This window comes from Perca flavescens, chromosome 2 (assembly GCF_004354835.1).
Source record: "Perca flavescens isolate YP-PL-M2 chromosome 2, PFLA_1.0, whole genome shotgun sequence".
Classification (NCBI taxonomy): Eukaryota; Metazoa; Chordata; class Actinopteri; order Perciformes; family Percidae; genus Perca; species Perca flavescens.
In genome coordinates, this window is record NC_041332.1 from 12,846,115 (window position 1) to 12,870,224 (window position 24,110).

At 42.8% G+C, this 24,110-nt stretch overlaps 1 protein-coding gene across 1 annotated transcript in view; it reads left to right on the forward strand.

The window, feature by feature from the left end:
* The window catches only part of grin2ab (glutamate receptor, ionotropic, N-methyl D-aspartate 2A, b), a 105,332-nt gene extending 85,549 nt beyond the window's left edge, over positions 1 to 19,783 (forward strand). The window contains exons 11-20 of the mRNA XM_028588581.1: positions 3,776 to 3,944; positions 5,509 to 5,662; positions 7,109 to 7,234; positions 8,810 to 9,039; positions 9,745 to 9,905; positions 11,952 to 12,139; positions 12,910 to 13,148; positions 16,064 to 16,247; positions 16,650 to 17,448; positions 17,566 to 19,783. Of these exons, the coding sequence (XP_028444382.1) occupies positions 3,776 to 3,944; positions 5,509 to 5,662; positions 7,109 to 7,234; positions 8,810 to 9,039; positions 9,745 to 9,905; positions 11,952 to 12,139; positions 12,910 to 13,148; positions 16,064 to 16,247; positions 16,650 to 17,448; positions 17,566 to 18,568 (3,253 nt within the window). The 3' untranslated portion in view covers positions 18,569 to 19,783. The remainder of the gene's footprint in view (positions 1 to 3,775; positions 3,945 to 5,508; positions 5,663 to 7,108; positions 7,235 to 8,809; positions 9,040 to 9,744; positions 9,906 to 11,951; positions 12,140 to 12,909; positions 13,149 to 16,063; positions 16,248 to 16,649; positions 17,449 to 17,565) is intronic.
* The last annotated feature ends 4,327 nt before the right edge of the window (positions 19,784 to 24,110 follow it).

Consider the following 24,110-nt stretch of genomic DNA (forward strand, 5'->3'; position numbering starts at 1 on the left):
CTTATGATAACAATATCCACTAATAGAATGGAACTGTTTCACAAATTCATATTGACTTCGTTGTGATACTTCATTAATGTGAGTGTTTTATGCATATATGTGTATATATATATATATATATATATATATATATATATATATATATATATATATTAGGGCTGTCAAAATTAACGCGTTCATTTTTGCGTTAATTTTTTTTAAATATTTAACTCGTTAAAAAAAATTAACGAAATTAACGCAGCTGTGTTTGTTTACTTCATGTGGCAGCTGAGAAACGTAATACGTCTACATAACAGCAGGCGGCGCTACTCTTTATTGTTGCCCAAGTAATGTAAACCGGTAGCTGATTGGACGAACGCGTCACATGGATTTGTTTTCTCCGGATATTGAGAGCCAGACTGTCATGGCGGCCGTTCAGAATACGATCTCATATTGTACTAAGATAGTTCACTGAAACATGTTTCTGAAAACATTTTAAGGGAGAAATAGGCCGTGCAGTTGCTGAATCTGTCTTCATTTCAGCTCAACAAAGGTCAGTTTAGAAGATTTTCGTCAGATTTTGAGACTAGTAACCTCATTCCGCTTGCCATTTCCGGGTGAGTCCCGACTGCCCTGCCGCCGACTGAACATAGGCTCTTTGGGGATGAACTGCGCCTCGCCTGTAAAGTAGACGAGAGCAGGCGACAGCAACCGGGGACGGTGACAAAAATCTGCTCTCAAGTCAGACAGTTTCTAGCCGTTTCCAGCAGCCTTCAGCAGGACTAAATAAGCCAAATTGTTGCTGCTGTTCTTCTGAAAGATATTAAACATTCTGAACTTAGCAGAACCTTTCCTTGTTTGTTTTTTTCTTCATATTTGCAAAGTTAAGTGATTTAGCATTTAAATATCCATTATTACAAGCTTCAGTCTCAATTTAAAAAAGCGATTAATCGCGATTAATTACAGCAAATTGTGCAATTAATTAGTTAATATTTTTTAATCGATTGGCAGCCCTAATATATATATATATATATATATATATATATATACATACATACATATAAAAACAGTATTTTACCACCTCACCACTTACCACCTCCCTGCATATATATCACTTTCTCCACTGCAACAATATCAGTGGGCTGAATGGCTTCAATCATCCTTTGTTACAAATAATATTAATTCAAACTGATTTGATTTCATATCACAGTAAAACTACATTTAATATATAGACAATTCACCAGTGTTTCCTTTAGGATTTTTTTAGCAGTGGGGGCAGGTCCGAACGAGTAACGCGCGTGCCTGCTTGCGGTGTGAAGCGCAGAAATGTTGACGTGAGGGGCCGCCACGGTCAAATCAACATAGAGGAAACACCATATAGAAGATTCATTTAGGCATTTTTATTTATGATTTCACATTTTGATTGTGATTTTTGTGACATCATTTATACTTTAAGATTTCAGATCAGTTCAGTGTGTTTCTACATGTATGACGTATGCTTTTGAAAATCAGCCCAGCAAATAACTTTAGAGCCTTCTTCAACAGCAACTCGTCAAACATTACAATGGACTTTACTCTTTGAAAAAAACTTAAAAAGGCATTTTTATAGTGTTTGAAATGTGGTGCAGCCATTCACGAGTGTGTAAACAGTACAGTATTTTTCAACTAGTCAGTGAAAGTAAAACTTACTCAAAGAAACTTCCCTTGAATTCTTTGACATCTTAGGTTTTGCTCCAATTATCTGCTATGAATGGACACCGCAATGACAAGCATGACAATATCTTTATTTCTCTCTGCTAATTTCTACAATTTAGCACACATCTGAGCTAATTTGTAAACAGCCAGTTCAGAGTACATACAAATTAATCATAATTGCTGCAGGTTTATTTGCCACTGGCTCAGTATCTGGCTGTATCAGCATTGTGCTTCTGGTTGATCACTTGGCCACAACAAAGTCCAAATGCACAACTAAAATCCACCTTTTCTCAAGTATTCTTCTTTTTCTTCGTAGGATAGCAATTAGGATATAGGATAAGATAAAATAGGATGAGATAATCATAAATAGCCACATGGAAAGTGCAAAAAAACTCAACTGTAATTACTCTCTTTGAAGATTGATTTACCTTTTTTTGACCTTTGAATCCAACATATTAAAAGCTTTTGTGTGAGATGGACTTGAGACGACAGACAGGAGATGCGACAGTCACTGAGTTTATGACCCATGTAGTCACGACATCGCAACACTGTGGGCATGGACAATTAGACAACTGAATCACAGCGCATGGGAAGTTTAACTTGTGACCCGATTTCTTAACCTTTCTCTGCAGCGAGCAAGTCTGAGCGGGTCACAGGCCAAGATGACTAGTCTCTTCTGGGCCTTCGTTTTCTGTGTCAAACCATCCATGTGTCCATACATGCTCACATACATCCAACCATCCATAAGTGCTGAATTTTCTTTTTTTTTTTAACAATGTCTTCATTTTTCATTGCACTCTTAAGTAGTACATTACAAATAAGTGCTACATTTACTTAGTCACTACTTGGCTACTTATTTGTGTGCATTTGTTTTTATAAAAGCATGACATGAATCAAACACTACTTTATGTGTATCTCAGGTAGTCTGTTGTCGCTGTGTGTGTGTGTGTGTGTGTGTGTGTGTGTGCGTGTGCGTGTGCGTGTGCGTGTGCGTGTGCGCGTGCGTGTGTGCGTGTGTTTACATAATGACATAAGGACACAGAGAGTGCTCAGCTGGGAAGAGCTAATGTGTACATTATGTGTGCATTAGAACACCTGGGGCACATATAGTACATACACAGAGTCACACACATGCACGTATGAATAAAATGCTCTCTTTCTCTCCCTCTTTCTCTCAGACACACATTCTCACACGCACATCGTGCTGTGCTGCAGATACAGTTGACTGCTGCTAAAAAGATATTTTAATCCTTTGATGATTCAGTTCTTTGACAGTTGTTCTCTGTGTGTGAATCCCTCAGTTCTTTAAGAACTTTCTCTTGAATCGGAGTCGGCTAAAATGGCAAGTGAAAAGGTCACAGAGTTACTGTTCCAATCCATACATGCTTCAGTACATCAGAGATGGATGACATGGGAGCAGAATAAAGTTTTCATGGTAATACTTTTATAAATGCTGGTAGAGTTTAATAGATTCTGAGTATCAGTTGATCCAGCAATGCAGTTTAGTTCACAGCTCCAAGGTCCACGGGGAGGGCTGTCAGAAAGGTTTATTTAAACATCTGTTTCCATTCTTCGCATCCTGTCTGTATGGCTGCGGTGTGTATGTACAGTAGGTGGCTGTGAGTTTTAGAGAAGTACCATAGACTGTTACAGTCTATGAGAAGTACCTCCTTACGGACATAATCGGTAAAACCCACAGGAGGATGGGAAAAAGACAACGTAAAGGAATGAGGAGACAGACAAGGGGAAGGACAGCTGATATTTTAATCATGTGAGTTGGTTGTTCTGCAGAGCCCAGCGCTATTTAAAGCCCAGCAGCATCTGCTCAATACCCCTGTGTTTTCAGGCACCTGAGGGAAACACATACACACACTCACAAACTCCATACAAGCTCTCTCTGCCCTTCAGCAGTATTTATGGTTACTCTGCACTGTCATAATTCTAGTTTTACAGTTTGATGGAACCACCAGATGTGGAGCGAGCAGGCGGGAAAAGTACAGTTACACTCACGCTCCACACAATCGTCTATGTAACACTGAAATGTATTTTTAATATAAAATATATGACCTAATTGTTGATTGTGTGTGTCTGTGTGTTGCAGTAACAGCACATCAGGAGGTTCCTACATTAAGCAGTGCTGCAAAGGTTTCTGCATCGACATTCTAAAGAAGATAGCTAGGAACGTCAAGTTCACTTATGACCTGTACCTGGTCACAAATGGAAAACACGGCAAGAAGATCAACAATGTGTGGAACGGCATGGTTGGAGAGGTACTTCCTACTTGTCTGTCCCTTACTACAATACCATATAAGTCTGTCTCTCTGACTTTCTATGTAATTATTGGGAAATATGCTAACTTAGTTAGATGAGAAGATTGATACCACTTACAATGTTGTGCAGTAAACACAAAGCTACAGCCTGCAGCCAATTAGCTTAGCTTAGCATAAAGCCTGGAAACGGGGAAACCGCTAACCTGGTTCTGTCCAGCTTTACATAAATCCACCCACCAGCACCTCTGTGGCTTCTTGTCAATATGCTAAGCTAAGCTAACCCGCTGTTGGCAGTAACGTCACATCTACAGTAAAGGACATACATGTGAGTGGTATTCATCCTCTTGTCTACGTCACGGCAAGAAAGCAAATAAGTGTGCAATATTTGTCATTAGTAATTATTTAAAATGGCACATTAGATATATCATTATCACAGATGCTTGTTCCTTCCTTTACTTAGACTCTACATGGACCTATTATTACATGTAATGATTAAAGGCTGGTGATAAAGCTTGTTTTAACAATTCCCTTCCCTTTCTTTGGCACTGAGCCGTAAGCCCATTTGTTCCTACTAGAGAAAGGATGTGTTTTTAGACAACAATGGAGGCCTGTGGCACGGAGGAATAAGCTACAGTATATCAGGCTTAAGATACAGAGACAATACTTCTTAGAAGAATCAATTCATTGTTGGTTTTGCTCTTTTCATGGGATTTGTTGCCTTTTTGGAAAAATATGGAATATCGCCAGACTTATGTTTGTTGTAAACACCACCACCAAACCTGAACGCACAGGACTGGAAGCTGCTATCACTCCTAAATTGACTCACACATCTTTTATTACACATTGGGACTTATCATATATCATTGTTTGATTCTACAGTAGGAGTAATAAAGGTTTATGTTTCAAATATGATCACTTATGAGGCACTACACTCTTTATTAATTTATATGGTCAGTAATATTTCTTATTGGGGCTTTAAATTCCATACAAATAACTATTTACGAGTGCAGATTACAAGCTCTTCACGGAGCAGGATACCTTGATGCTCACTTGATCACTATCATTTATCTTTTCTGGAAATGACTTATTCAAGATCCGATGAAATTAAAACTAAGTCCCTAAAGTTTGAAAGTGATACATAAAATGTCTGATAATGAAAGCTGACAATATGATCCATAGATTGTGGTAATGTTTATGAGAGCAGACCGTTAGGAGACAATTAAACCTGAAAAAGAAAATTTTTACTGCGTACCAAAAACTACATCTTTATCTGCAGAATCTCCGTCTGTCAGAATACATTCAAACACCCAGAAATGGTGGCACAATGAAAATAACAGCTGTATTTTTACTTTTCATCTGATATGGCTGAAAATGCCCTGCAACTATAGCTGACATTCTGAGTTTATACCCTCAGTCACTGTGATATTTCACATCCCAAAAAAAAGGACATATTAAAGACGGATTCTATGATGTTGTCTAAATATTCACAGAGCTCGCTATATTTCTGTCATTGTAGGTAGTGAGTTATGCACCCATTGTAACTATTCTATTCTCTGTCTACCAGGTGGTGTATAAGAAGGCGGTGATGGCAGTCGGTTCATTGACCATCAATGAGGAGAGGTCAGAGGCCATTGACTTCTCTGTGCCCTTTGTGGAGACTGGCATCAGCGTCATGGTGTCACGCAGCAATGGGACCGTCTCTCCTTCTGCCTTCCTCGGTAAATCTATCTTTCTCTTTGTATTCCTTGACCATACTTTTTTCTTCTTTGTCTCTGTCTGTCCCACAGTGAGACAACAAAAAAAGAGCAAAAAAAAAAAGGGGAGGTGCTGGCAAAATCCTGCACATAAAATGGAATATTTTATTCAGACAATGTATGCTGGCCAAAATCCACTTGTACTCTGACTTTATCTGGGCCTCAACACCATAAGCACATTAATATTTCTAGCAGAGTGGAGGAAGTGGAGTGTGCCAACTGTTTTTTAAAAAGTCAGCTCAGACAAGACATTCTTGATAATATTCTCTCCTCATCTCTCCTCCTCCGCCTCCTATTCCTCTTCTCCAGTTGTTCAGATGACTAGAAACTGAAGCGCTCCTCTGTGCTCGCCTAATGTCTTGTATTGTCATTGGAGCGAGACGGGGAGCGAGGGGATGTATTGGACCATGTGTGTTGGTCCCTGTGTATCAAGCCATGTGTCAGTATGCAAGTATGTGTAAGGGGGGGGGGGATGTGTGTGATACTGCACAAATATATTAGGAAGTTTGCGTATTGAATAGTGTGAAAGAATGAATGTGCTTTGGCCTTATGTATGTTAAGGGGTGAATGCCTTGTGTGTATGTATTTACTGTATATGAAAGCACATTAAATGCATGTGTGTGAGTGTGTGTTAAGCCTGCACCAGGGTATCAGTGATGGTTCAGTATCTCTCGCATTCATATTAAAGGCACCTCAGTGCACAATCTCTCAGGGATGGCTAACCCTGGCAGTCACATACTTAGACATACAGTGAGACACACACACACACACACACACACACACACACACACACAATTTGTCTGGGTCCAGCGTCTCTGGCACTCATCCCGCTCTCTGAACTCCTGCCCTGCTACACACCAAAAACACACACACACACACACACACACACAAACACACACAACACACAACACACACACACACACACAAGCACAGATCACACACACACAAGATAGATCACACACAAATAGATCACATACACATGCCCACAGCAGGGCACATCAGATCACTCGGATTTTGATTCTTCTCTCTCCCCCTGTCTTTCTCTCTCTCTCTCTCTCTCTCCCTCTACCATCTCCCCCGCCCCAGGCTTCTCCCTCTCTCAGCTCTCATCCAAGGGAATAATGAGAAATATGGAAATGTGCTCCGTCAAACTCTCTGTGACTAACTCTCCCTCTCCTCCCCTCCTTTCTCACTCCGTCTGTCTCCCTTCCTCCCCTCTCTGTGTCTTCACTATCGTCTGGTCCTCACTTTATCTCTTGTTCTCTTGTCTCCTCCTTTATTTTTCCGACTCTCTGTCTCCTCTTTCTCTCCATCCCTCACTTTTTACGCATCTCCTGCTCCTACACTGTGTCTCATGTACTCAATTTCTCTTTAACTCTGTGTCCCCCCCCTCTCTCTCTCCCCTCTCAGAGCCCTTCAGTGCATCAGTTTGGGTGATGATGTTTGTGATGCTGCTCATTGTCACAGCCATCGCCGTCTTCCTCTTTGAGTTTGTCAGTCCGCTGGGCTTCAACCGCAACTTGGCCCAAGGCAAAGGTAGGCTTACACACACACAATCAGAAATATGACACCAATCGTTTCACCCAGGAGCAAGAAGCAAAGATCCTAGCTTCCCCTGGAGCAAAAGAAGTGACCTATTATTACCCTGACTTTAGACGGTTCACTTAGTGTTACACAGCATTAACAATTCTCTCCTAAAGCTAGTCACATCATCAAAAAAAAAAAAACAGCACCTGGAGCTGCCCTGCTTGTTGTAAATTGGAGAATAATGATGTGATCACACATAATTATATTTTAGATTAATTTAACATTTTAATAACCTAAAGGCCGATCCAGGTGTGCGAGGGAATATTTCTTTAAGCACACCTGAACATAGTTCCGTAGAGCTAAATAATATGTGTAGTTTGCTAAGTTTCACACACTGATTGAACAACAAATGTAAAATGTTTTATAACTACATTTTCTTTTACAAATGTGTTTCACCTCCAGGAGAACAGTGTATATTTAAGAGAATATTCCAACATTGTCGGGAAATACACTTATTGGCTTTCTTGATGAGAGTTAGATGAGAAGATTGATACCACTATAGTGTCTGTACGATAAGCGATATGAAGCTGGAGCCAGCAGCCGGTTTGCTTAGCGCTCAGCACAAAGACTGGAAACAGGTGGAAACAGCTGGCGCGGTTCCGTCCAAAGATAACATAATCAGTCTAGCAGCACCTCTAAAGCATACTAATTAACATCTTATATCTGATTTGTTTAATCTGTGCAAAACTGAAGAGTAAAAACATGTTGGATTATGTGGCGGACTATTTCTTAGCAGGGAGCAGTAACTTCCTGGAGTCCGCTGTCACTATGAGATTGCAGGCAACCTTTCTCAATTACCTTTTCAATATTTACTGTACAGAATTGAGAGTGGCATGAGATCAGTTTGTGTTCTCTTTCCTTTTTTTCTTTGTTGTGTTGCAGTGGTGCAACTTACCAATTACGGCCCTGTTTCAAATAAACCGTCCTGTTTTCAAATTCAAGTGAAAGTGAATGACAGTTGAACCTCTTGACTTGCGTTTTGTGGTGTGTTTTAGGTGCAAATGACTGCATGCAGCATCACAGTAGCAGGTCTAAATCTCACAAGCAGTTTTTTCTTCTTCTTCTCTCCGTAATATATAAGTCTGAAAGGCATGAACAAAAAGCCAATAATACTGTCACATATTTACAATGTCACCCCTCTGGAGGAAGCATGACGCCCTCAAACTGGATCATAAAACTCTTTGTTTCAACTTCACTTTTGGAAGTTTGTTTGTAGTTAAAAAGATGGTGACATGTATGATACTTTGCAAAAATTAGAGCCTCTGTTTTCAGCTGCTGGTAGGCAACAGTAAGGCAGGAATTTCAGGGAAAGAGAATGATTTATATTTTAAAGTACACTATTACATTATTACACGGTTGGCTGTTTTAATCCCAAAATCAGCCTCATACTATCAGCTGAAATATGACTTTAAATTGTTATACTCCTTTAACCTGCCTTGGCCTTTCTTGGTTCTTTAGCAAATAGTCTGTTTTACAATTTCTCTTTTTCATTTCTTCCTCTGCTCCTCTGCCTCTCTCCCTCAGACCCACATGGTCCATCATTCACCATCGGTAAGGCCATTTGGCTGCTGTGGGGTCTGGTGTTTAACAACTCTGTACCCGTGCAGAACCCAAAGGGCACCACCAGTAAGTTCATCGTATCAGTGTGGGCCTTCTTTGCCGTCATCTTCCTGGCCTCCTACACTGCCAACCTGGCTGCCTTCATGATCCAGGAAGAGTTCGTGGACCAAGTCACGGGACTGTCTGACAAGAAGGTGCGATCACACGTAGAAACGCACACACACACGCACGCACGCACGCGCACGCACGCACGCACGCACGCACACACAAAAAACTAAACACATTCACAGTCAGGGTTGCTCTTGTAATGGATGCCAGCCCTGCGGCCAGACAGGACTCACCAGGGAGCGCCCTTGGGCTTCAACAGCCCAAACCCTCTGGCCGTAGCTGTCACCACACTAACACTGCCAGCACAGCAGACCCAGGGACGCACAAACACACACACACACACACACACACACACACACACATACAGAGGCTGCAAAGATCAAAGACGTGTGTGTGTGTGTGTATGTGTGTGTTTGGATATGTGTGTAGTTTGCAGTGGCTGGCAGTGTCAGCAGAACCCTTACGCTAGACTGGACACACAATGATGATGACTGATGAGTCCACTCCACTGTCTCTCCTTCCTCCTTTCTCCTCCGTCTCTTCTTGTCACTCACTCTGTCTCCTCTCCCTGTACGTCTCTCCTTCACTTAAACACTTTTGCTCCATCTCTTTCTTTCTTGCACTCCCTTCCTTCCCTTCCTTTTTCTCTTCTTGCTGTCTCTCCCTCCTGCTCTTTGTCTTTCAGCTTCTTTGTTTTTATGTTTTCTTCTTTTGTGCTCCTGTCTTCTCCTGTCAGTTCCCTATTTAAACAATCTGTCTCTCTTTTGCTCTCCTTATTTCTCTCCCTGCAGTTCCAGAGTCCATACTCTTATTCCCCTCCATTTCGCTTCGGGACTGTTCCTAACGGCAGCACTGAGCGCAACATCAGGAAGAACTATCCAGATATGCATCAGTACATGACCAAATACCATCAGACTGGTGTCCATGATGCACTGGCCACCCTCAAGTCTGGGTACTGTAAACTTGTCAAGTCAAATCATGTCAAGTTGAGATTTATTATACCTGAGAGGCTAATTCTGTTTGCAGACAGCTTGTATGAATAAGAACATGTGAAAACAAACAAAAAAAGGCATTGCATCACACAGAAACTCGGCCCCATGGGAGCCCAGCACTATGCTAAAATGCTGCAGAAACTGTGCTCAGTGTTTCTGTCACTGACAGTAAAAAACAAGTGCTCATTATTAAGTCTGGTTGCTGCTGGAAAGAGGGAGCTGCCAAAACAGGGAGAGTGTAATTTGTTCTGGAGATGCTACCTTTATTCTCCCTCCTAAACACACACTAATGGAAGGATGGCTGCACTGCTTTTATTTGTTCATTAGTTTTGTGTGTGCTTTGATCTTTTGGGTTTTTTCTCCAAATATAATTTTACTTTTTGCTTTTCCCTCTCTGTAATTACTTTATTGATACTGTATATCAGATAGATAATGTTTGTTTCTCATACATCATATAATAGGCTTTGTTTATACAACACAACAACTGTATAATTAATGTGTTCAGCAGAATCCTGGGTCTTTAATTCAATTCTTCAGCAAAATTGCTTGTCTAAGCTGAAGGAAATGTTCTTGTCAAAGGCATGCAATAGGCTGTGACACATTTTAAATGCTCTATACTTGAATGAATCTTAAATGGAAAAACGGAATTCTCTTTTTTTCAACAACAGATACTCAATGACTGCCTTTAACACATGCCCTATGGTGAACAGTTTAATTCAAAGTGTTTAATATGTATGTATACATACATTTCTAACATAGGGGGCCCCAGGGGGATTGATTAGCACCCAGGTTTATTCATTGGATAATATAAAACATTGTTTTGCTGATAAAGAAGTTAAAAAAGGTTTCTGCTGCTATATAGAGTGGTGATATCGGCTCCTTGTCACATTGTGTTTGGTTAACAGTCATACATCACACTTCTGTTTTTGCTGAGCTCAGATGCGTCAGGCACACATGGGGGATTGTTGCGTCTGATACAAATTGTCGCCCCTTAGTTAGAATTCAGCTTGTCATGTCAGAATAATGACAAAACCTGCGAGTAAAAGATTATAGCTCAGTGCGAACAAATACATCCTCATGTGTGTAAATAGTCACTGTACCAGTGTGAACGCCGGACAGTACTCTCTGATCTGTGTGAGAATTTCAGCTCCAAGAAAACAGAGCGTTGTGAATAATCCAACTGGTTTGTTAATGGATCTAAGGAACATTATTACTGACACAACACTGTACAGTATGTACATGAGTCTCTTTAGTGAAGACTCGACAGTGTTGTGGTCTTTAATAGTGAAGCCTGATGTATCAAATTTCTCATCTTCTTTTACCATCACATGAATACAAACCCCAAATACATTATCATTGTTGTTGATGTTACATGGAATTAAAAAGCTTTTTCATTTTAAATAGATTTGAGATAACATATTTTTATGTTAAAAACTCCACCATATGCCTTTTAGCGTTGCTACCACCTCTTTGGCTTGTGAGCAATCTCCACTTGTTTCAGGCCATGGTCTCAAAATACAGTATACAGAGTGTGTAAGCTTCAGAGTGTTTTTTTTTCTCCTCAGATTATTTAATTCAAAGGGTTTTTAGAAGTATGTAATAGTAGTTTTTGTCATCAGATTTATCTTTGGATCCTTTGGGGTGGTGGGAGCCACTGCTTTAAAGAAATATTGCAGGATATAAAAACAGTATTACATATGAAACAGTGTAGCTACTGTACCACAGTAACAAAATCCCACCTCTTAAGATCGACTAACTAACTAATTAACTAATCACTAATTAACATCTTCTTTGTTTAATCAGTTTAAAATCAAAGTGTAAAAAGGACACATTGTGGTTTGTATGCTAAGCTAACTTTATCCTGGCTTTAGCTTAACATATCAATCCTCTCACCTAACTCTTAACAAGAAACCAAATAAGTGTAATCCTCAAAACTATTTTAATATAAGACAGTCCGAAAGTTGTGTGGTCTAGATAGTAAATCTAGAATATGTGTTCCCTTACAGAAAGCTGGATGCTTTCATTTACGACGCTGCAGTGCTGAACTACATGGCTGGCAGAGACGATGGCTGTAAGCTGGTCACCATCGGCAGTGGGTACATCTTTGCCACCACAGGTTATGGTATCGCCCTGCAGAAAGGATCCTACTGGAAACGCCATGTTGATCTGGCCATACTGGGCATCATAGGAGATGGTGAGGCGCTTGCACGCATCCCCATTCTGCACAATCTGTCACACTGCATTGAGGTTTACGTCTTTTATGTTCCAGGCATTAAGTGTTCTTACAGTTGTGCCATTGCTCAGTTTTCCAAACAGCCCCTCTCCTCCCTCCCTCTGTCCGAAAGCTATCAGGGGCTAGTCTTAACAGCCCATTTCATCATCATTACTCTGTGTGTGAGTGTGTGAGTGTGTGTGTGTGTGTGTGTGTGTGTGTGTGTGTGTGTGTGTGTGTGTGTGTGTGTGTGTGCCCATTGTGTCCTGTTATGTTTGCTCCTCCAGATTGTTCTGTATAATAAGCTGTGAGATGGTGCAAGTGGAAAAAAGGAAAGGGCACGACAGAAATCAAACTGCTGAAACCACTAAAGTGCTTCCCTTCACACCCGACCCTTTTATTCAGGGCAAACACCCGTGTGTGCATGCAACACACAAACACACTCAGTCTGATAGTAATTCATCCCATCTTTCCTTATCACTCCATCACTATCAATTCTTCTCCCTCCTCCTACAACCTTTTTTCACTCCAAATCCTGTCTCCTTTCCATTATGATCTATTTACCACTTCACTTTGCTCCCCTCCTCCCTTCTCCATCGTAATGAAATGCCCTTTTTCCCACCTCCCCACTACTGACCATCCTTTCCCTCTCCTTTCTCTCAACCTCCTTTTATTTCTCTTATTCCATCCCTCGCCCCTACTTGCTGCCATCTTAAACCTTCACTTTGCCTTTTTCTCTACCTTTCCAACAGGGGAGATGGAGGAGCTGGAGGCCCAGTGGCTGACAGGGATCTGCCACAATGAGAAGAACGAGGTGATGTCCAGCCAGCTGGACATAGACAACATGGCAGGTGTCTTCTACATGCTGGCCACAGCCATGGGCCTCGCCATCCTCACCTTCATCTCTGAACACCTTTTCTACTGGAGGCTAAGATACTGCTTCACTGGTGTCTGCACTGGGAGGCCGGGTCTGCTATTCACTATCAGCAGGGTGAGGAGAAGGAAATTAAATATTTTTCACTGCAGGAACATGGTCCAGTGTTTCCCCCTTCTGCTTCTGACGTAGTACCTTCAGATGTTGCCAGTAGAATTTGCAGTGCTGAACCCCACTTACTTATCAAACACCATCCTCAAGAGTGCAAGAACTGATGTACAGCATTGATTGGGACTGTAAGTTGTTGCAATATCAATATCAGGACTCCGGATGGGAATTTCTTATAATGTTATTGGTGTTTAAAGAGCCACTTTTATACTCCTTTTCAGCCTCATATTTGTACTGTTGGGGTCTGCTAGAATAGGTTTAAATTCTTTGATGTTCAAAAAACATGTTATGTTACCCATTCTGCCCATTGCTGCAGTGGCTTCGCCTGAAAAACTCTGTCTGAGCTTTTGGCCCGCCCACTCTGCTCTGATTGGTCAGCTCTCCCACTCTGTTGTGAATGGTCAACCAAATTCAAACAAGTGGGTGGGCTGTGCTTGCTCAGTCAACACATATGGGCAGCACATATGAAAAACTGGGCTGGCTTTCTCAGGCCCTGTTTACACGACAACGCTTGCAGGTGAAAACGACAAAATATTTTATCAGATGTGCCTTTTGTTTAGACGGCAACAACGTTTTTGGGGTTTAAATACGCAAAAAAGTGAAATCACCCTCCAGAATCTTAAAAACGCTCCACCGCTGCATTTCCGTCCAAAGGGTAAAAACGCAAAAGTCTGCTCCGATCTGCTCACGGTGGCATAGAGTGATTACTCGCCCATGGCCACTCCGCCGTTGGGTATCCACAGCCTGCCTATACGTGGTCTGGATGGCTTTCAGCTTTGATGATATCTGACTTTTACAGATAGCGTCTTTCTCGTGTGGATATGACGTCCCAGTCCACACCCTGTTGTGCCTTTGTGGCTTTGTAATTTAAGGATGTTTGGAGCAATTACTCCACCTCCTCGTCTGTCCAGACAAAATTGTCAGCTTTTGTTGTTCGCTTCGCCATGTTTTGGTTTTGCACTACTAGGGAGAAGAGAGGGAGAGAGGAGGAGGAGAGGGAGAGAAGTAGAAGGAAGGTTCTACGCAGGCGCGCGGGCTTGGTGGTGTTGTGTGGCAGTGCTTCACACTACCACCTAGCCGCCTGGTGTGCATACTACATCGTATTTCACACACTTTTGCATCACCATAAGAACGCAGATTTCCCCCCCAAACGCTCATCTAAACGCGGAATAAAAAGTGAGAACGCAATGCCACTTTTGGATTTTCTCTTCAGATCATTTCCGTCTAAACATAGCCTCAATCAATGACATCAGTAAGTGAGGAATTTCAAACAGAAATGTGGGCTAGCCATTTTCAGGCAGTTGAAAAACTGTATAACTATATAACGCACTAAATGACGGGAAAAATCCCCCTAAAAAGGGGGCTCTTTGATGCTAGTCTTACATTGGCAGACCTATCACTATGTATGGTCTGGCTACTCCACCTATATAGTCAGATATTGGTGGAAAAACACGCGGCTTGTTTGTATTTTTTAAACCAATCATAGCGAGAAGGGAGGGACATGCGACATGTCAGGCTTTAACCCAGTAGTGAAGCCGACTTGCAGACTACTCTTAAAGAGTATAAAATAAAAAGAGAGCTGGCTAAACACACAGAGAAACAGCAAGATAAACAACACTTAACTGTATTTGCAAATTGTCTCAATGTGGTTCCATACTGAAACAGAAAAAAAAAATTATGTCCATTATTGCGACTTTGAAGACAGCCGTCAAGCCTTTGTGGTTTTTAACAACATCAATTCAAACATCACACAGTAAATTATTAAAATGATTACTCTGTTGTCTGTCTTGTTGTGTGCAGAAATTGCATCTCAAACAAAGCAGTCTAATTTGCATAATCTCCATGATTTTTCAGATGCTGTGAAAATGCAAACAGTAACAGTTGTGTGAATGGATGAAATGTGTCTGTTACATGATTGTTTCAGTTAAGACAAAATACACATCTGTGTGAGAATCATATGTATGAGCAACACACTGCAGTTACAATTAATAGTTAGAAAGTATGGGTGTGTATGTGTGTGATAAAAGAGAGGGGATAGTGTGATTGTAGAGCCCAGCTGAGGTAGAGATGAATTCACTGCTGCGCATATGAACGGCTGGATAGAGGAATCAAACTGCTAAAAGGATGATGTGAACACATGCTCATATGGACAACGCACACACAGCTCTCTCTCTCTCTTTCTCTCTCACCCACAGTCACATACATAAGACTGGTCTAACAAAGTTTAAAATTATATGAGCTGCAGCAAGGTGAGAGACGGACTTGACCACACGGGCAGACAGATGCACGCACGCGCGTACACACAAACACACACACACACAAAATGGGCACTTCCAGACAGACCATTTTTTCATTATTCATATGTCATGTCTCTGTGTTAGGCAGTGCTTTTATTCCAGATGAGCAGCATTTCACACATTAAATGTTTTACAAAAAGAGTGTGGCGTCTGTGTGTGTGTGTGTGTGTGTGTGTGTGTGTCTCGATGTACGATGGGCGATGCTGGAGGTTAAGTGGCTCCAAGAAGAACATCTCCTTGCACTCAAAGGCCCCCTCCAGTGACATCATCACCTAAATTTAATTTTCCAGGCGCCTCTATAAGCAGTTAATCTAAAAAGTGGCGATTATCTCTTCTTGCCACATTACAAGACAAAATGAGGTTAAGGTTTGCAGTAAAGGCACTGCAGAAAAGGATGCAGAGGTCTCTTTTAATATACTACACAAGGAAATTAGTCTTTTGCATGTTTGAACTTTATTCTTGTGAAGCCATTGGATTGGGAAATAACTCTTCTATTATCTCCCTTATCTCTCTCCTCTCTGCCTCTCCTTTTCATTCTTTTTGTTTCACCTCCGCTCCTCATCTTAGGGTATATGGAGCTGTATCCATGGTGTTCATATAGATATGAAGAAAAAGAATCCTGAGCTGGACTTTAGTCCTCAAGCCAACATGCTGCATCTGCTCAAGTCTGCCAAGTCCATGGCTTTGTCTTCTCCCAAACGCAACACTGTAGTCTTGCAGCCTAACATACTAGATGTGATGACGGGGAAAGGTAATATAACTCTTTTACACCCAGTACACCTTACAGTGTATATTCTAAATAACATTTGTACATAACAACAATGAACAACACATACAATAACAATTCATAGATAGTACCCTCACAAACATGGCACCTGTCATAACATTGCTCACACGTTCAGAAGTCACCCTGCCTTTTCTTTACAGTCTACGTTTGCATATCTAAAGGTGACTCCTTTCACTTTGTTGTGGACTCCAGACTGTAATCGGATTGACTGTCATGTATAAGCTTGCTTCATTATTAGAAACACATTAGATGGCACACACAGCATGCCAGGGCAGTAGATAATGAATCAGCTAACTGGCTGAGCATCCATCCAAACATCTATCCATTGTATTTGTTGTCTGAGGTGCATCTCTTCTTGTCTCCTAGGTAACTCACTCCATAGTCTGCCCCAGAAGGGTCCTGGTCTCTATAGCAACGCCGCTGGCCCGCACAGTTTCTTGTCATTGTCCGGGAGACACAAAAACCTCCTTAACAATGCTGCGCCATTTCCGGCGCAACAAAAAGCCCCCCCTCTTCAAACCAGCCCCAACAAGCCCCAGCTGTCAATCACCAACGACAACGGCAAGACCCGCCTCGCCGGGCCGGCCGTCTCTGCTGGTCCACAGGCCTCTAAACCTCGAGCCCTATGGAAGAAAAGTGTGGAGACATTGAAGACCCAGCCTACTGTCGTATCTCCCGGCCCAAGCCCTGTCCCAGCATCTGGACCTGGACCTCCACCAATGAAGAGCCAGCGTTACCTGCCTGAAGAGCCGCCGCACTCTGACATCTCAGAGTGCTCCAGCCGGCCGCCATCACACAAAGATTCAGATTCCATGGCGGCGAGGGGTGGATTCAAGCCTATCAATCAGCTGAGGAAGAGGGTTGGGGGAGGAGGAGGAGGAGGTGGGGGTGGAGGATCCAAGATCTACTCCATTGACTCGGACCAGGCCAGTCTCCATTCCGCTCCGCCCTACCAGCGAGACAGCCAGGGGGGAGGTGACGACCACAGTTACCCCCCTGACCTGTTTCCACCTGACAGCACATACTCCCACAGTCACACGCTCTCCCACCAGGCGGACGCACCCATTTTGCAGCTGAGTGCCAGCCTGCTGCACCATAGTCACAGCGCAGAGGCTGACCTGCACTCCCTGAAGGACAAGAAATATAGCACCTACACACACAGCAGGTATCATGCTCAGCAGAAAATGAACACCATGGCCATGTTTCAAGTGCTTTTTTTTTTTTTTTTTTTTTTTTTTTTTGTATAGTTTTGTATAATCAGTGTCATCCTCTCTCCCTGCAGCGCGAAGGACAAAGCTGGAGGTTCATTCGAAGCTCCAGGTGCAGGACAGGGGACACAGAGCGCCAGGCCCGGCCACTGTCGCTCCTGCCTGACCAAGCTGAGCGGTTACTCCGGCCTTTACACTGTCCGCTCACCACAGGCTCGCTGTGATGCCTGCGCCCACCTGGGAAACCTGTACGACATCAGCGAAGACCACCTGCACTCCCACTACTCCCACACACACGCTCACCCACACAGCGGGGACATGTTTACACACTACCTTCCCCAGAGCGAGCTGGGCCTGGTGGGCGAAGGGGACGGGCTAGTCAACCCCTTCGAGCCCTCCCCTTCCTCTCCGTCTCCTCTCCCCACCTCCTCGTCGGCCCAACACCTTCAGCTGAGTCGTCAGCACTCCTACGAGAACGTGCTTCCGGACGGCGTTCCCGAGCGCCAGTCGCAGCTGCACGCCCACCTGCGGGGGCTGAGCCTGCCTGACAGAGATAGGGAGAGGGAGCTGACCCTGGACGAGGGGGCCTATGCTAATGTTCTCACAATGCGCTCGGATCGTCCGTTCAGCAGCCGCAGCCCCCCCTCTCCGTCACCCTCCCACCACCACAGTCTGGACGCCCCTATGCCCCTCCCCCGGCGCTCAAAGAGTCTCTTCCCTGATCGCCCCTCTCACAACCCTTTCCTCCAGTCAGCTCCTGGCACGACACAACGAGATCCCTCCCCCCAGGCTGTTACACGCATGCCACAGAGAAGTTCCGCCCACGAGCTCTATAAGCAGCGAATGCCGCTGTCGCTTACGCTAGGTAACCATGGCAGCCATCACAACAACCAGCATGGCGGCCTTGTCGACCAACAGGTGTTCTACCCTCAACAGGAGCCCCCTGTGGTGGCCTACATGGTCCCACCTGCCGCCGCTCAGCCAATGAACTATGTGACAGCGCCGCGAGCCTCGAGCGCAGGTGGCAACAGACCCCGGCTCTACCGCCGCATGCCCAGCATCGAGTCTGACGTCTGAGAGTCACACGCAACACACTTACTCTCACTGAAACACACTAGCACACACGCATGCAAGACAGAGGTGTGTGTGACCGGACCAGGCAGCTCTGATTCTAAGCACATACACAGAAACACACAGACACAGACACATATAGACATACTGACACACACACACACACACACACGCACACACGCGCACACACACACACACACACACACATACGTACAAACACACACATGGGTGAAAGACGGGAAGGTCTGCTCTGGACTAAAAGGTTAACGGGACGCTAAGTAAAGAGTAAATAAATCATTCTTTAACACACCCTCTATGGGGCAGGGTTGGGGCCACAGGGACACCTGGAGGCACAATACAAGATGAAGAGTGTGAGTGTGTGTACTAGCCTCAAGCTAAGGCCAACGACTGACAATATGGCTTACAAGACCGATCGAATCCCTGGTGGAATAAGAGGGACACTGTGCACGGAGTTTAACGCCAACAGTGGGATGTGATGGAAGATACAACAGTGTGTTTGGAACACGAGCCGACTTGTCCTGCCCTCTCACCAACCTCTTGGAGATGAAGGGGACACACAGAAAACCCCTTTCTTTCTGAGATCACACACACATACAAAAAAACACATACACATACACACACACAGACACATATATATCAGCTAAACACACCCGCCCCACTCCAGGACTCTCCTGTTGCACTATGATTTCTTCGGTCAACCCATATGTTGTCTGAGCCTCCAAACTGCACTGCCAGCATGGCTTAAAGAGTAGTAAACTACGCTAGAGTAGTCGCTGACTAAATGGAAATTACTATATTTGTAATAGACTAGAATTGAACTGGGAGGCGGGCAGCTGGTCAGGACACAGGTCTAAGAAGCATATCAGCTCCTGCCCGCAGATGTACAAACACTCGAACACACACACACACGCGGGGTGGAGGGGAGTAAAACTACAGACTGTTTGTTATTGTTGATGTCAGTTAATTGAACATTCCAAAAAGTGGACCAAACATGGCCGCCAGTCGAAGCCTATCAGGACGAGAGTGTGTGTTCTAGTGTTTCTAGATCTAGAGACATACAGTACAGTATTAGCACCCTTGCTTCCTCTCTTAGCTAGCCTTCAGGTCATACTGCATGCTTCCTACTGCCCTGTGTTACAGTTAAACTCCTATACAGGGTCAAATATGCACACACCCGCACACACATAATATGCACATATACACACACACATGCACATACGCAGTAGTCTAGGATAGTAGTTTTGGGTGGGTGTGTGTGTGTCGAAGCTATGAGATAGCTTCTCTTTGTGCACTTTGTAGATTTTATACCCTGCCACCTAACACAGACGTTTGACCAAAAACACTTTTATACTGAAAAATATGAATATTCTCAATCATTCGCTGGATAGATGTTTTCTTTTCTCTTATTTCTCTTTGACATTGGGTTTTAGGGCACCATTAAGTTTCCATTGTGAGGTCAGACATGTTACAGTGTTAGATAATGGGTACAGCATTATACAGTATACACAACAACAACTCTTAATCTCTCTCTTCTTTTTTTTCACTTTTACTGTGCTCATCCCTCCTTCTAGCCTTACCTTCTTCCTTTATCAGCTTTTGTTAATTCTCTTAATTACTCCTTACTTACTTTTTGCTCCTTCCCAATGTCCATCTATTATAGAGTAGATTGAGTATTAGAAGAATAAAGTTCAGTCGTGGTGTTTAAAACTCAACATATTGTTGGAAATCACTTTATATCACTAGTAAGAATTCCTCAAATCCAACACCGGCTCTCGTAGGATACAGATTTTTTTCTAATAATTTTTTATGTTAAACAAAAGAACTTGAGGCCCGTTTTAATGTTTCCGTAGTGAATTCAGAGGCTGAGTGCATCACTGTTGCAGATTTACTCATCAAATTGGTACTCCTGGACGAGAGTAGCTGATACTTGTGTGGCTCTCTGTTGGCGAGAACATAGCGCTGTGTTTCAGCAGAGAGTCACGTGGCAAAGCAGAGAGTTTGCAAAGTGACTCGTTACAGAGGCAACATTCACACACACACACACACACACACACACATGCACAAAATCGACGAGCTGGCAATGCGTGTATGAGTGTTCTAGAAATCCATAATCTACTAAGGGCATTGATTTTTTTGAGCACAAGGATTTTGATGGAAAGATTTGATAGCCCATTAGCTCAGCGTCTGTCTCTATTTTCTTTCTATTCTCTCTTTCTCACTCACACACACACACACACACACACACACACACATGCACACACACACATACATATATCTATATATATTGGCTGCAAAGAATGCAAGACAGTTTGAACAAAAAAATGCACCTTTTGAATGGTGAACGCTGCCCCTTTTTGGTAATCTTAACAGGTTTGGTGTGTGAGTTATATGCACAATATCAGGTTGCAATATTATACTTCTGTACAGAGAAATTTTTGTTTTTAAATGTTAGAAACTGATTTCATTTGTTTGATTTGAATGGTATTAAGTGTTGAATTCATTTCAATAACAATGTGGCTTTTTATTCTGCTTCTTTAAAGAAAAAAAAGACTGCATGTTTTTAGATTCTTGTGTGATTTATTTTTCCTCTGGTGTGTTGTTGGTTGGGACCTTACTGTACAGTCCTCACTGCTGGGTTAACAGACTAGTTAACTATCCCGGTCAGCTAACCAGTTAACTAGCAACACATAGCTGGGTCTCTCATCTGAATCACACTCAATGAATAATGATAGTCCAGCCTGTGTGGTTAATACGAACCCCCTCCCACCCACATATTTCTCTTCCACTACCAGTCTGTGCTGTTTCACTTAAGAGTGTGAGTGTTTGTGCGTGTGTGTGTGTGTGTGTGTGCGTGTGTGCAAGTGTGCGTGTGTGCATGTGTGTGTGTGTGTATGTGCACTTGCGTGTGTGTGTGTGTGTGTGTGTGTGTGTGTGTGTGTGTGTGTGTGTGTGTGTGTGCATGTGCGTTTTACACCGTGCAGGCATTTATATAAGACAGAGGATGATATGTGTAACAAGAGGTTGTTTGTGGTGTGTGTGTGTGTGTGTGTGTGTGTGTGTGTGTATACTTTTCTGTACTCTCTTCCCTTCGTCCCACACATAACATTTGACCCGGCTCTTACTCATACAACACAAATACAGTTTCGCACACACGCAAACACACACACACATGTTGCGTCTGTGCTGTTGTGGTTAAGAGAGCATGTAGAATGAGTTTTGTACGTCCACCATCACACAGATTTTTACACCAACCTTTTGTTTGATTTTTTTTAATGCATGACGTGCTTGTGTTTTCGGTGGTACCTATTTTGCTGCAACACCAGAGTTGTCCCTGAGTTGACCTACTGAGGCTACATGTACCAACGTTCCCCTCCACCCTGGTTTGTGCACCATATCTGACTGGAGCCCCAGATGCTTAAACACTCCCGACTCTCGGCCTGCAATGTCACCAATATGGCGCCCAGCTGGCTCCTGCACAACGCCAGCCGCCGTCGAGGAACATGTGGAAGTTTGGTCCAGGTGTCCACATATTATATACAGTACTGGGTGAAAGGAGTGCGTTGGTGTGTAGTCCTCCGGGTCTCCCTGCCGTGTATCTCACTTGTGTATAAGTTCAGGGGTTTCTAAGCTACTAGTTGTGTTGTAAATACTACCTTGTCACTCAGTACCTCTGTACAATCTGTAAATAAGTAAAGGTTACATTTTTCTACTTGTCTTGGTCTTGTTAATTCATCTTTTTATCTATTGTGTAACTAAACTAATAATGGTTAATAAAACAATTATTAATGCTTTATAGAACAGTAATAAGCTTTTGGCGGATGGAATATGAAGCTTAAACCAGGAACACTTCGCTAACTTTAACACAGACTTAACGTGATAATTTGTGAGCTTTAGAGGTGTTGGTAGGTTGATTTTCTTTTACCTTTGGACAAAGTCAGGCTTTCCGTTTCCTCCCATTTCCAGTCTAAATGCTAAGCTAAACAGCTGTTAGCATTAGCTACATATTTACTGTACAGACAGTGGTATCAATCCTCTCAGCTAACTCTGCACGAAGACAAGTGAGTGTATTTACTAAAATGTTGAACTATTCCTTTAACGACTAACATCTGTAACTGGAGACCTGAAGGCTCATTAGAAAGTGGGTACACTGTGGGTTGCTCACTTTCTGATAAGTTGTCAAGGATGCTCTGCAGCTCTTTTATAAAAGGGGTTAATCTGTCAAACCTGTAGTTAAAGATGACTCATTTTTAATAATAATAAAAAAAAGATTAAGCAAGTTATGTAGGAGGATACACAACAGAACGTGACTCAACATTATTTGGTCAGACGACTATTTCTAAGGTTCAAGAAAATTAACTTTCAACTTTTGGGTTGCCTTAATTATTGATAACATAACTGTAAAATTAATGGCTCATTAGAAAGTCTGTAAGTCAGAGGTTCCTCACTTTCTAATAAGCTATCATGTCTGCTGTTAATAAGTTGAGTTAATAAGTTGTTAATGAATGAATTCTGGTCTGGATGCTCTACTAGCAGCATGGCTCAAGGGATGGCAGTGTGGGTCTGTTGATTGGCCCACTGCCTTGGTCCACACTAAAATATCTCAACAACTTTTTGATGGAATACCATGGCATTTTCTACAGACATTAATGATCCTCAGAGGATGAATCCTAATGACTCTCCTGACTTTTCCTCCACCATGAGGTTTACATTTGTGATTTTGAGTAAAACCTCTCAACAATAATTGGATTGATTACCATGAAGTTTAAACATTTATGTTCCCCCCAGGATGAATTTTAATAACTTTTATGAGTCCTTAACTTCCCATCTAGCGCCATCATCAGGTCAAAATTTTCATTTGGCCAATCCTTTGGTTTATGACCAAATACCTGCAAAGCTGACGACACACATTCCCATCTAGTTCTCTCTCTCTGCAGTCGGCTGACTACTAAAAGGGCTTTTTGGGATTCTGCTGCAAAGGGCTCTCTCTGCCCCACTCTCCAAAGGCTTTCATGATGCGCCCTTAGCATGAGTTTGTGTGTGTGTGTGTGTGTGTGTGTGTGTGTGTGTGTGTGTGTGTGTGTGTGTGTGTGTGTGTGTGTGTGCGCGTGCGTGTGTGTGTGTTTAGATCAGTGTTCTGGTAAAAAGCTTTATTTTTATATTTTTGTCTCCCTCAGGAGACGGACGCTCTAATCTGGGCTGATGTGGGACAGGAGAGGGAAGAAGAGAGGAGCACATAGACAAACACACACACACACACACACACACACACACACTTATGCATTGTGAAAATCAGCACACATGGAGAACTGTCACAAGCTATAGACCAGCTGCAGCTAGAGGAGAAGGAGGAGAAATGACAAAAAGAAGGGAGCAGTCCCGCTGCAGCCATCCAGACTTTTTTTTTTAAATGATTCGCATGGAAAACATCACACTACACTACAGAGCGTTACACAGACCTATACGTCCTTGCGCGTTTAAGAGTGTATGATGTGCATATGTATGTGTGCTCGTCTGTGTGTTGCTTCCT